Here is a 13,221-nt window from a genome sequence, read left to right as displayed (position 1 = left end):
ATTAACTGCTGTACAAAACCTGGAGATTGAAGATTAGTCATGTTTACGGCCGACCATATAGACACAGAGAAGTAGCAGTTAACTGTTTATTTTGTTGCTTGGGCTGGTACTACAGTTAGACAATTGCATCAGTTGTAATTGTTGCATACAGAGGTTTTTTACATAACATTTAAGACACTCCTCTAGAGTACATATGGTTCTCTTGAAAAGTATGCACAAAGACGAAGGAAAAAGGACATTTAGAACAGCTCAATACTGGAGTTAAGTCATCTGTTAAGCAGAGAATATTGGTCAGTGAATCTGCCAATCCTTTTTGATCACAAAATATTCTTTGGTTTTCTACAGCTTTTGGAAGACCAAATGAGCTCTTCTCTTCTGAGTGATTAAAGTTTAGCTGAGGAAAGGCAGGAAGCTTCCATTTGGCAGTGTTGTTTCAGAGCATGCTGGATCTACTTTTACCCCACTTAACAAGAGACTAGGTTACGATCCAGTTCTTGCCACAGACCGGGGTTGTGGAAAACAGGAGCTGCAAGTTTCCTACTGGATAGAATAGGCATTTCATTTGCAAATTTAGCTCTGCATTGTGTTGGTAGTTGACACACATCGTAAAGGGAGTTGATCTATCTGAAAAGTGCAACAAGACAATCCACTAAGACCCATTAAACACTAGTTAAGCAGTGAAGTGATAGGACATCAGGCTTAAAACTGAAGTTCCTTCTGGATCCCCCAGAGTGTATCTGCACTCTTCCTCAACTTGTCTTCCTCTTCGCTCTTCAGGGTCATTTTCACCACATCTGTAATTCCTGAGTAGCCCAGGACACAAGGAACACTAAGAAAGACGTCATCTTTAATTCCATGCATGCCCTAGAAAGAACAGTAAAAAGAAAGACTTCAGCCAATTAAATAATGTGTTGTTTTGCATGTAATAAATGCATTCCCCATTAGTGGGAAGGGGGAAAAAGCACCACCCTTGCAGGGAGAATGTATGAGTTGGAGTAGCCAGTGTGGTGCTCTACAGATCCATCAACTCCATGCAGAATGGCCCACGGAGTTGCCATCAACATCTGGAGGGCACAACCTTGGCCACCTGTGATCTAGAAGATGGGCTGGTTTTGCTAGGTATTGCCTTCCCTTCCTGGCAAGCAGCTTTTTGTCTGCATGAGGAAAGGCTTCCACAATTGTCTGTTCCTTATTTAAAGCAAACTCATTTACTTGCTTTGGCAGCTACTGCCTCTGTTAGCTTGACTATGCATACAGCACAGTAATAATAAGAAAACACCTTAGCATTTGACACTGAGCATGTTTTACCTTCACCATTGTAGAAACTGGATGCACTCTCCTTAAATTCTTCATGAGAGTTTCAGCTAGATCAGCCACAGAAAGACCAATTGCCCAAGATGTGTATCCCTTCAGCTTGATAACCTCATAAGCACTGCGGGAGAACATTAAAAGAATTTAATCTTTCAGCAATTTTTTTTTAAAAAAAGAATCATGTCTATTAAGCAACAGCATAGCTGCCCATCTGAGGCTATTTATCCTCTATCTCCATACGGCATCTGTTGCAGGCATTAGATCTATTAATTTATTATTTTTACAAGCAAGCTACTAGCCTTCGCCTGTAGACATGCTGGTGCCTGCAAGGAGTGGCTTTGCTTGCACATTTTGTCAAGCCATAGTTAATATTTAAACATTAAATACAAATGAGCAGCATGCTCAAAGTTCTTGCTTTGTTCCTTCTCCCTTCCTGGCCACACCATGTGGGGGTGGGGCTGAGGTGACAAGCTACCAGCCTTGGCTTGTCACGTTGTCTAAGCAAAGTTAGACAATGGTTTGTTTGGAAAGATGCAAACCAGGGTTCAGATGATATGGCACAACAAGCCACAGCTTGTGGTTGTTGCATGTAGCGCTAGCAAGAATGAGGGAGAAGCAATCTGGATTTCTGAACGCCCACACTAGCAAGCTGCTAATTCACATTTAATGATAGTTAAACATTAACGTTAACTATTACCTAGCATGTTACGTGAACCAGGGCAGTTTGTAAATGGATCGGTCCTGCAGGAATGTGAAATGTATACACAATTTGCTTTATTTCGCTTTCTAAACATTCAAATTCCACAGTGCAGAATATAGTGATTGCTATATAGTATCTATCAACAAAGGGAAATATAAAAATGTAACTGCTGAACAGTGGTTTCCAACATTGGAAAAACACCCTTCAGTAATCTAAATCAATTTAAAAAAAACAACAACTAGACAACTGGAGATTATATTGTGGGGAAACGAATGGGTTTGGTCCAAAGTTAAGTGCATGTCATGAGGCATAAATGCTCCATTAAGATTCAGGGGACCTTGTTGAGCAGGGTAGGCTGTGGCATCCTTGAAAATGAGACAGAGGCAACTTCTGGAAGCTCAGTGGAACCCCATTTCCTCTCACACAGAGATGAGATAAAGATTACCTTTCTACCACATGCTTGTGGACTTCTTTCCAGTTCTCCTTGTCACCATCAGACCCCATCTCTGGATGCAAAGTTTTCAAAGAGACACCAGCAACATTCACGCCACTCCAGACAGGCACTGAATAAAATGCAGGAGATTTTCTGAGCCATCTGGAATGTTTTTCAACCCCACAGAATTTAAGATTCACAAGTGTTTCGCACAGATCTGAGCTGGGCAGTTAATGTAGCATGATGTTCCAAGTACAGTTTTATAATTACTAAGAATCTTGCTACACACATATACCTTCCCCTTAAACTTTGGTTAACAGGCAGTAGAGATGGATCCATGTGCTCATCCATGCTGGATTACCGGTAGCCACTGACCTGTTCCTTTTAACTCATAAACCCAGTTTTCATCCTGTTGTGGCTATGCACACACATCTTCCTAAAATGGCCCATAGCCCTTGGGGCAGAAGAAAGACTGCAGAAGTGCTGTGACCACACACACAGGGCTTGGCAACCATGTACTGCATATAATCTGTCATTCAAGGATGAGTGTGGCAGCAGCAGCAGCTGCTCACCTAAGGCAAGCAAGCAGCAAAGTACAAAGCTGAGAGCCAGATTCAATTAATGAATCCTGCTAATGGAAGCTTGTGCAAGGACTTGTGCTAGTGCACTGTGGCTCTCCCCTCTACCTCCCCACCACCACCACCAATTGGCTTAGGGTGTCAGAGAGGGAGTGAAACCCCAGAACAGTGCACTTGGGAGGGGAGAGGCAATTGTGCTTATATTCACTGCTGCGAGACGGGATAGAGGAGTAGTAGAGTAGAATTTGGAGTTTATGCATCAAAGCAGAATTCTAGTGGCAGTATTGGTGCAGGGCTGTAAGAGGGGCCAAGACAAACAACTTGTAACTGCTTTACTGAACACCAACATGCAAGGGTCTCTGACATGAAAAGGATTTACTCTGAACTCCCCAGTTAGGAGTAAAGGGTAGAATTTAGCCTGGTAGGGTTTGGCCTACTTGGATTACAAAGCTGACCTTTTGAAACAGAACTGCTCAAGTCAAATATAGACCATCTAGTGTTACTACATGCAGTAGGGACAGCTAGATTATATTCCTAACTTCCATACAGAGGGAAGAGTATGGAAACCTCTGTGGCTTTGCCCAGCGCCTAAGTCTGATGTAGTCAATGATTCTATAGCAGTCTTCAAATTTCTAAAAAGCTGTCATGGAGAGAGTGTGGAGCAGACTTGTTTCTTCATTGCTCCGGAGGGCATTGCAAGAGAAGCAAGAGGTGGAACTTGCACGAAAAGCAGGTTTTGGCTAAATAGTAGAACATAGGTAGCCAATGTGGTGGTCCCTCCAGAGTATTTGTTGGATTCCAACTCCCCATCAGCCCATCATGGTCAATGATCAGGGGTGATAAGAGCTGTAGTTCAGCAACATCTGGAGAACACCATATTACCTAACCCAGTGTTAGGAGATGCTTCCTAATGGTAAGAATTCTTCAGCAATGGAACACTTGCCTCCGGAGGCGGTGGGCTCTCCCCTTCATTGCAGGCATTTAAGTAGATAATGGATGGTCCATCAGGGATGCTGTACATGCACCCTGCATTGGAGGATCCAGCATTAAGCAGGGGACTAGCCTAAATTAACTCAAAGGTTCCTTCTAACTCTACGATTCTACATTCAAGAGCTAGATCTGAGAAATGCGCCATTACTCCTTTTCACCAGGTACCATCAGTATATTCCAATCCCACTCCCCATCTTCCAAGAACATGAAGGAAGACAGAATGCAATAGTCTGTTTCCTTTGAGAGTTGGGTAGCAAATGGATTGCGTGTCATGCTTACCACTGGAGTCTCCGTGCTCTCCAACAATCCAGCCATGGCAGCTGAGAGGGTGGATGCCCAGCCTCTCGCCCATCAGGTGGCGGAAACGGGCAGAATCCAGATTGCAACCGCTTCCAATCACACGGTGCTTAGGGAAGCCACTGATCTTCCAGGCCACATAGGTCAGAATATCCACTGTCAACAAGCAAAGTCACCTGGTTAGAAAGTGATTGTCATATGCACTATTGAAGGCAGACAAGCTTCGAGAGCACTGGGAATCTGCAATCCTCCACAAAGAGAGGCTGTTTAACTTCATCTCCAATTCTCCACAAGGCTATCTTAATGATGAAATGCCAAACCCATCCTGGCTCCAGGCAGCAGGGGGAATACTGAGGTGCTTCTTTACAATCCTCTCATTGTAATATGAGGTGCTCGGCAAGAGTGATTTGTACTATGGTACTGACTTTCCTAGATGTCCCCTGTGAGTTAACAGCACCATTCCAGAATATCTATGTCTTACATAGGACTCAGGGAGAGATATCTCACTTGGGACCAGGATATGCAGGCAGGACTGAAGCAGGACATAGCATCTTGCAAGTATCCCAACACCTCCCCAAGCTCTTACCCAGCAGAGCAACCAAAGCTCTTTCCTTTTGCCAAAGTCTCTAGTTTAATTTCATGAGCTTCTGCATCCGGACATCATGGTAAGCTATGGCTTATTGTGATCAAACCAAGACTAGCAGGCCTTGGGCTTGCACCTCTTCCCATCTTCTCCAGCACAGCCCCGAGGATAAGTTTGGAAGCCTTCACTTCCTTATTAACTACAGTTTATTTGTTCTTCTGAACCCATCACAAGGAAAGCTTTCAACCTCCTTACAAGGGCTGGGCATGGGAACATGACCCCAGGGCTCATAGGAATTCAGGAGCTGCCTTAAAAAGTTGGGGCCATGGTTCATCCAGCTTGGCACTGTCAAGGAATCTTCCTTGGTTCTATTTGGAGATGTCAGGGTTTGAACCTTTGACTTTTCTATGTTAGGAACACATGCTCCAACACTGAGCTATGGTCCATCCACCATGATTTATCAGGGCATCTGAATGCAGCCACTGTGTAAATAGATCAGAGAAGAGTGTGCAAGTGGGTTGGCACAGAGTGCAATATGGTGTAAATTAGCTATTAGCTATGTACTAGGCACCGCACCTCATTTTACATGGGGAAAGGTTAAGCGTTTCCTGCAGACTGCACCCCAACAGTCAAACATAGAAGTACTGCTATGTTTCCCATGAGACTGTGGAATGATATGATCCCTTAACTGAGGTTGAGATCGGGAGACAGCCTTAGGAATGCTTCCCACTTCTATCTTGGAAACAGATTCTCTCTCCCTGCTTTACCCAGTTAGGGAAAATTTCAGTAGCGACCCTAGCTAGGATTGTCACCACCATAGTTAATCATCGTAGATACTAGATAGCAAAATCATTCTTCAAATGAAGATCCTTATATAGCCAAAACAGCACCACCCACACTCAAAAAGGAGTTATGAGCAAATTTATGGAACCCAGAAGTCCATTAAAACTGTAGAAAGAGGAGGAGGTGACCTGTAACAGCCCAATGAAAGACAGCATAATCAGTGGGCATGGAATGATGATTGGCTGCTGAGTAGATAGGGTGGGGACATGGAAAGAGGTAAGAGAATGGAGTATTCCGGGCAAGAGCATGGCTGAATGGAACCCTGAACAGGAGCACTCCATGGGGCAATATTTAGTTGCAGGTCCCACTTCATAATCTAAACTTAAGTGTTAAACCATGATGTCTTGGTGGAATAGATATTTTCCTTTTCATGGCCAAGGGAAAACTTGGAATGCCTTCAGGATTCCCCGATTTCCTTCTTGGAAGCAGGCAATTTCTCCTTTCTTCCTTATGGAATTACGGTCCATAAGCAGTTCGAGTAGGAAATGACCAACCTGGGTTTGAAACAACAAGCAGCTTGCAGTTAGGGCTGTACTTGACAATGTTGGGAATGATGAATTTGAAGATGTTCACGTTGCGCTGAACCAAGTTGAGGCGAGACTCGCCTTCTTGCTGGCGGGCTCCAGCGGTGATGATGACCAGCTTGGAGTGTGCAGTCACAGCATAGTCTGCAAAAATAAACAAACCCATTTGTTCACGATACATTTCACAATGCATTTTACAGTTCCAGACAAATGGAATGCACAAAGCATAACTGGAAGAGAGGAATAATTTGGCCCACAGGAGGACACCTTTGAGTGTCACTGGCAGATTTATGAGCTATATAAAAGGAATTTGTGCCTCAGAGAACCTGAAGTCCTAACGATTGCTCTCCAAGAAACTAGCTGTGTTCTTCCAAATGTTAGCTTAGGGGCTAGAAACTTGTTTTTAGAGTGTTTTGGAAACTAACAGTAAAATAGCTGCTTGCACTAAATCACCTTTGTTCATCTGGGCGTAAGAGCAGATTGCTCTGAAAATAGAATGGAAGGGGAAACCATGACTAAGCTCTCCAATTTGACCATTGGGAGCAGGGAAGAAGTGCCCTTTGCAGAGCCATTAAGTGCTATTTACAATTTTATCAAAGGACTGTGGTCAGGAAATGAAGCAGAGAAGAGCTATTGTCTGCCAGTTTTAGAGCAGCAGTTTTAGCAAAAGCAACAATACACTTCTCTACATTGTAGCTCCTCTGCTTTGTGCTTTTGATTGACAAGGATTCAATTTATTTGGTATCTGGTCTCTTATGTAGGGAAACTGACATTTCCCTACACTCTTACACTTAAAACTACGGCCAGTTGTTCAACTTACTCAGTTATAAACCTTCCCAAGGCTGAAAAGCCTGTTCCCAGGGTTTTTTTGTTCAGGCATCATCTTTAGATGATGACTTTTTAAAGGAGTATAAAAAGACTAAGGGAAATCAATTCACATGCCCTACTCTACACCTCTTCTCTCTTCCTGGCCTGATCCAAGAGATGCTGTCCTAGATGCCACCATCAATGTGACAAGAGACCCTACGCCAGAGTTCTCAGGTTCTCTGCCATCCTTTAGAAACCTTATTGACCCCAAGCCAGCACTACCAGAGGAATCAGGCTATTCATTTATCATACAAATAACACCTGAACAATTCCAGCCTGGCTGAGTCTAACAACCCCACATACTACTGGAAGAAATGGCAGAATGGCCACTGCATGCAAGAACTGGCTTGGAATCTTGCAATGCTTCGTTTTAGACTGGAATGAGGACTCAACAAAAAGGAGACACCCAGTTGTTATTGCGCGTGTGCGCGCGTGTGTGTGTTTAGTTATCAGCATATTTGTCAAAATTCATTCGTTGCTTGTCACGGGTAACACGGATACGTTCAAACCTAAAAATACAATAAGCCCAATGTAAATTCATTTACAGTGCTATACTGAAGGCACCTTATCCAAAGCCCTGCCAGGCTCATGATCCTTCTTCGGCTTTAAATGTGTCTGTTTTAATGTATTCACTCACACAGGAAGCAACAGAGTGCTAACCTTTGCCAGAGACAATTTTTGGTGTCCTGAGAAAGAGGCTGCCATGCTGAAGGTCCAACATCTCTCCCTTCAGCTTGTCCTCCATGACATCAACGAGGGCAAGTTCATCAGCCAAATCCTACAAAAAGCAAAGAACAGACAGATCAACCCACTGGCTTTTTTAGAGACCTGAATTTTGTGGCTTTGGGAAGGCCTGCATAAGCAGACATACACCAAGACAAATTGCAGCCCGCCAGGCCCTTGATAATAATACAAATAAACAGTCCCCAGCAGGCAGCAAAACTAGGGAGCTTTATAGAGCTCCTGATAAACCACCATACATGGCTGTCGGGAGTGTTTGGTCTGGTGGGTCAAAATGAATTTAGCGCATGGTTACAGTAAACTAATGCTGATATTTTGAACAGATCTGAGGTGTGCAGTGCAATCTTATATACACTGATCTTGGAGTATTTCCCATTGAAGCCAATGGACTTATATCCGAAAAGACATGCATAGGCTGCACTGTTAGGATTTGTATTCACAAACTGAGTTTATTGAAACATACTTGACTGTCTATGAAAACACCTCTACCTGTGCTTTATAGAACATTTTTACAGAAAGACACAGCAATATACAGATTTAGCATTATTGTATTTGTTCATCACTTTTCTTACAAAGGAACACGAAGTGACTGACATTAAATTCAGTTAAGAACAACAACAACAACAACTCAAAACACAGCAATGCAAATAAACAGCTAAAATATTGCTAAACAAAAAGGGAGGACAACAGATCTTGCCCCACAAAACACAGAATTTACCTACCTTCATCAAAATGCTTATGGCACAAGCCATGCCAACTGCACCAACCCCAACCACAGTGATCTTGTTGTGGGCATGAGGGTGTTCCTCTTTGTGAACATTTTCAATCAGCTTTTCCTTGAGAGACATATTGTAGCTCTATAGGAGGAAACATAAGAATACAACTCATTTTCATCACTTGTTGAATTGTGCTGTGATGATGAGTTAACACAGTCCATTTCAAGTATGGATCCCATCACTAAGATACACACACCACAGAGTTTACTCTGCAAATTTGCAAGAACCTTGATTTTGCATGAATTGTTATTGCAGTATTTGAATTTTAGCAGATTCTCCTGTTTTCACAATGGGAACAAAGTCATGAGTAAATTGCCCATTGATTTACATGGGATCCAAGTTCAACCAACTAATTTTAGTGCGACTCCAACTCACTGTTGGCACATACGTATCATTCCCCCCCCCAAAAAAAATACACATTAGAAAATTTGGCAGGGTCATTGCAGGTGAGAGACAGAGGTTTTCAAGAAGTGGAATGCTAATGTACACAGTCAACACTAAACCATACAGTATCTTATCAAAGGATCTTGCAAGCTCAGGGCATTGTGCAACAAAACATTTTGTCAACTGATAAGTATGCTTTCAGGCACAAAGTCTACCCAGGGTGTGATTGAGAACTAAGAGATGCAACTGACTAACTCACTCGGAGGTAGTGAAACACTCTGCTCTTTGTTCTATATGCTTGTCTTAAAAAGTTTTTATTTTATTTCTTAAAGATGTGTGTTTTGTTTTGATTTGATTTGATTAATGTTAAAAGCTGTCTTGGGAGAGAACAGCATATAAAAACCATAAAATATTGTGCCATACTCTGGTGTTCCAAACTCTGATGTTGTGGCCACAACAACTCTGGAAATGGTGTAGCGGACAAGAGACCATGAGGCTTGGACTGAGTGAAGCACAAGCAAGATTCATATGCACTACGCACATTAAGCTCCACATCGTTCAATGAAATTGTAAATTCTTTAATCTGATCAGCAATTTTACAGCATCAGATACCTTTCCTGATATTGAAAGCCACATCTCTATAGGCAGAAATGTGTCCTGCAGAGTGTAACAAAGCAGATTTTTTTTTTGCATGTCTAATTCAACAAGCAAAATGGAAACCTGATTCCACTGCCCTGTAGGGGCCAAGGGCACATTCTGACATGAACTCTGGCATGTGGATGGTATCTGATGAAGAAGCTGAATTCAAAGGGAATATGCATGTGTGATGTTAGGAAAGCCATGGATGGTTACATGCACCTAGATTTACAAAATTTAACATGGTGGAAGAAGGAAGGGGAAATCTGGTAAATCATGTTCCTGTGACCAAACCCAGGACAAAAAGCGGAATATTATCAGAACCTGGTATCAGTGGCGCACTTCTGGAGTAATTTAAATAAGTATCATACCTATTTAAACAATGATGGCTTCCCCCAAAGAATCCTGGGAAACATAGTTTGAGTTCTGAGAGTTCCCTTCACTCTGGGAGTTGTGGCTATGTGAGAATAGGGGTCTCCTAACAACTTACAGCAGCCTTAACAAACTAGTTCCCTGGGTTCCTTGAGATAAGCCATGACTGTTTGCAGTGGTATGATACTACTTTTAAAGGTGAGATGAGGCCTTGAGTCCAATTCACAAAATCAAACTCTCACACTGAGAATGCACTGAACTATGTGCGTCCACATGAGCTGTGTGTGTGTGAGTGAGAGAGAGAGAGAATACATTCACAACTTGGTGCCATCACCACAATGCTGCCAAATGCATTTTCAGCAACAGCATGGTAAATGCACACTTGTGTTACAAGCCATTTGGTTTGTGTGCTGAAGCAACTACTTCAACTTCCTGTGTGAATTGAGCCACCCCACATTCAAGCCTAATTTAGCCCCAACTGCTGGGTCTGTAGACATTAAGTTCTTCTGCCAGCTCCCTGCCTGCCTGGAACTAACTGCAAACAGTCATAGCCATGTACAGGATCAGCCTCGTTGTGCAGCCAAGTGCTGGGCTTTGACCAGGGCTCAGATCTCAGCTCCCTAATGAAGCTAATTGGCTGCCCTTGCATATCATTTTAACCTATTTCCATTACAAGGAAGAGGCACAACTATGCTTGCTCCCCTAAGCTCGTTGCTGAAAGGGCAAAATAAACAGGTAAGAAAAACGGGAAAAAAACACTGGGGTGTTGGGAGAGAGCATCGTGGAAATATGTGAGGGGGGGTGGTGTCAATGTTGCATATAGAAAGTGATGTTATGCTGGGCAAAAAGCTGCATTCCCACTTGAGCATATGTAGTTTGGGTCCTATAGTTTGCATTCCTGCATAGTCCTAAGAATTACCCCTAATTCATCCACAAGAATCTGGAAAGTCACAACAAATTGAGGAAAAGGCCATTTTCCCCACAACGCAATGCCTGGCTCCACCTATTCTCACCGAAGAGTGAAGTGATTCACTAACATGTGTTATCTTCTCTGAGATTCTTCCGGCATCCCTTAAACTAGGTAGCAATTTGGTTTTCTGAACCAAAACTGAACTCACAGTACTTGAACTCAGGAGTCCTCTCCTGCTCAGCACACACCCCCAGCAAAAAAAACCCTAAGCTGTCTATTTTAAGCGGGAAGAAGTTTTGTTAGGGCAGCCTGAAACCCTCGGCAATCTAACGCAGATCCGTTAGAGATCAGCAGATCCAATCTACCTTCCTCCCAGTCCCACCCCTACAATAAACGGCACTATCTTCCTAAGGGGATCACCGACTGCAAGCGCAATCGCATCCAGCTACTGTCGAAATGAACTACCGCTTTATACCCCTCCCAAATAAATTTCCGGGAAGCGGGCCGTGTGAAGCACTGAATACAGTGCTGACCAGTTTTTCCGGTGCAAGATATTCAATGGTCGGACAGGGGGGAAATGCAGGCGGTGAATGTAGAGAAGCGTCCACACTTCCTCTTCCTCCGCGCGAGTCGAATGCAATCAGGTTGATTTAGTTGCCAGGGATAAAAGGCAAAGAGGAATCCCGGCTCAATGGCACGAGAACTACGCGAGTCAGAGACGGAATACAACCGCGATCTGCGAAATAACTTTGCTGCGATTGAGCTGCAAACCTCACCATGGACTAGCGACCTAGAAGTTCCAGTGGACCAAAAGCTCAATCGTCCCCGGACACCCCCCTCCCTTTTTCAATTTCCTCCCGGCAGTGCGATGACCCAGCGGTTTTCGAAAACCACCTTTTCCCTCCACTCTGTAGCGGATATTGCAGCACCGAGGGCGGAGGCGGCAAGGAAATACGACGCGTCCACAGGTCCTCGCAAAGTAACTCCGCTCTCCTCACCAGCACAGCCATCTCTTCACCCTAACACACCCAAAGCCTCGGAGCATTGGAAATCCATTAAAAAACTCCATACCTAAAACAGCTCGAATTTATTCAGGGTCCAGGGCTCGGCGTTTTCCGCTCTGACCTGTACAGAGCATCCCTTTCTGCAGCCGTCTCCCTCCACCCATCGCGTTACATAACCAGTGGTGGGCCAAAAAAAGGACCACAACAGCCTGCTTCTCTCTCTCTCTCTCTCCCCCCCCCCCAGCACACTTCCTATGAAACCATTTCCCAAACGGGACGGGGGGAGCCGGAGATTCCAATTTCCTCCTCTCACGGGTAGCCAACGTGGTGCCCTCCAGACGCCGCTGGAGGCTACAACTCTCGCATCAGCCCAAGCCGGCGTGGCCAACAGCCAGGGATGCTGGGAGATGTGGTCCCACAACGTCCGAACTCTCCACGTTGCCTTACCCCAACCTAGAGAGATCGCCTTCCTACCGACTCTGCCTCTCCTTCCGTGCGCGCCAAACGCCCGGTGTCTAAGATCCGCTTTGTAGGATCTCCTTCTATCCATCCAGCAGGGGAAAGTTCTCTTTGCAAGGCTTGCTTTACCGCGAGGATGCAAGCGGATAAAAGTGGCGTGGGGCTCTTTACACGCCTCGCCCAGCCCGCCTAGTTCTCACGAGCGCTTCCTTACCTGGGTAAGTCTAGCAAAGCGTGCGCGCAATGACCGGGCCCTCCGATTGCCGCTGCAGTACCGCGAGGGAGGAGGAGGCGGCGGGCGCTTAAGTAGGAATCCCGCGCGTGACGTCGGAGGGGGCGGTCGCCGCCGCTTGTCTGGCGGGGTTGGCCACCGTGGGACGTGCCGGCCCACACGTCGAGGGGAGCCGGGCTTCGGCGGCGGCGCGGTTCTGACTCAGGCCGGCGCAGTCACTCCGCAGCGCACAGGCGCGAAGAGTTAGGCTCCCTGGCGATCGAAGCACGTGGCGTCCCTCCTCGCTTCTTCCTAGTCAGGTCAGAGGCCGGGAGATCCTACGGAGGAAGGAAAAACCCGGCGCCGTGATGGTTGGAGCGGATTGGGGGTCGCAGCCCCAAAGAGGCCGGAGGGCACCCAGATCTCAGAAAGGCTGGGAGAGCGCACACGGAAAGGGCCTGCAAAACCATCAGCCTGATGCCCTGCGGCACAAGGCCTGAGAACCAGTGTTGCGGAGCCACTGGGGTCAACTCACAACATGGATGCCACATTTTAGTTTTTGTAGGAAAAGCAGCCGGTCGACTAGCATTGCTGGTGTGCAG

At 45.1% G+C, this 13,221-nt stretch overlaps 1 protein-coding gene across 1 annotated transcript; it reads right to left on the bottom strand.

Annotated features, from left to right (window-relative positions):
- Nucleotides 1-72: 72 nt before the first annotated feature.
- Nucleotides 73-12,748, bottom strand: LOC117049353 (L-lactate dehydrogenase A chain). The gene is made up of 8 exons (XM_033154033.1): nt 12,623-12,748; nt 8,590-8,724; nt 7,787-7,904; nt 6,230-6,403; nt 4,292-4,465; nt 2,457-2,574; nt 1,309-1,432; nt 73-864 (listed from the first exon to the last, which is right to left on the bottom strand). The coding sequence occupies exons 2-8, from the start codon at nt 8,713-8,715 to the stop codon at nt 700-702; spliced, it is 999 nt and encodes a 332-aa protein (XP_033009924.1). The 5' UTR covers nt 8,716-8,724; nt 12,623-12,748; the 3' UTR covers nt 73-699.
- Between the last annotated feature and the right edge of the window lie 473 nt (nt 12,749-13,221).

The sequence above is a fragment of the Lacerta agilis genome, chromosome 1 (assembly GCF_009819535.1).
Source record: "Lacerta agilis isolate rLacAgi1 chromosome 1, rLacAgi1.pri, whole genome shotgun sequence".
In the NCBI taxonomy this organism is placed as follows: domain Eukaryota; kingdom Metazoa; phylum Chordata; class Lepidosauria; order Squamata; family Lacertidae; genus Lacerta; species Lacerta agilis.
This window is presented reverse-complemented; position numbering and strand designations above follow the sequence as displayed.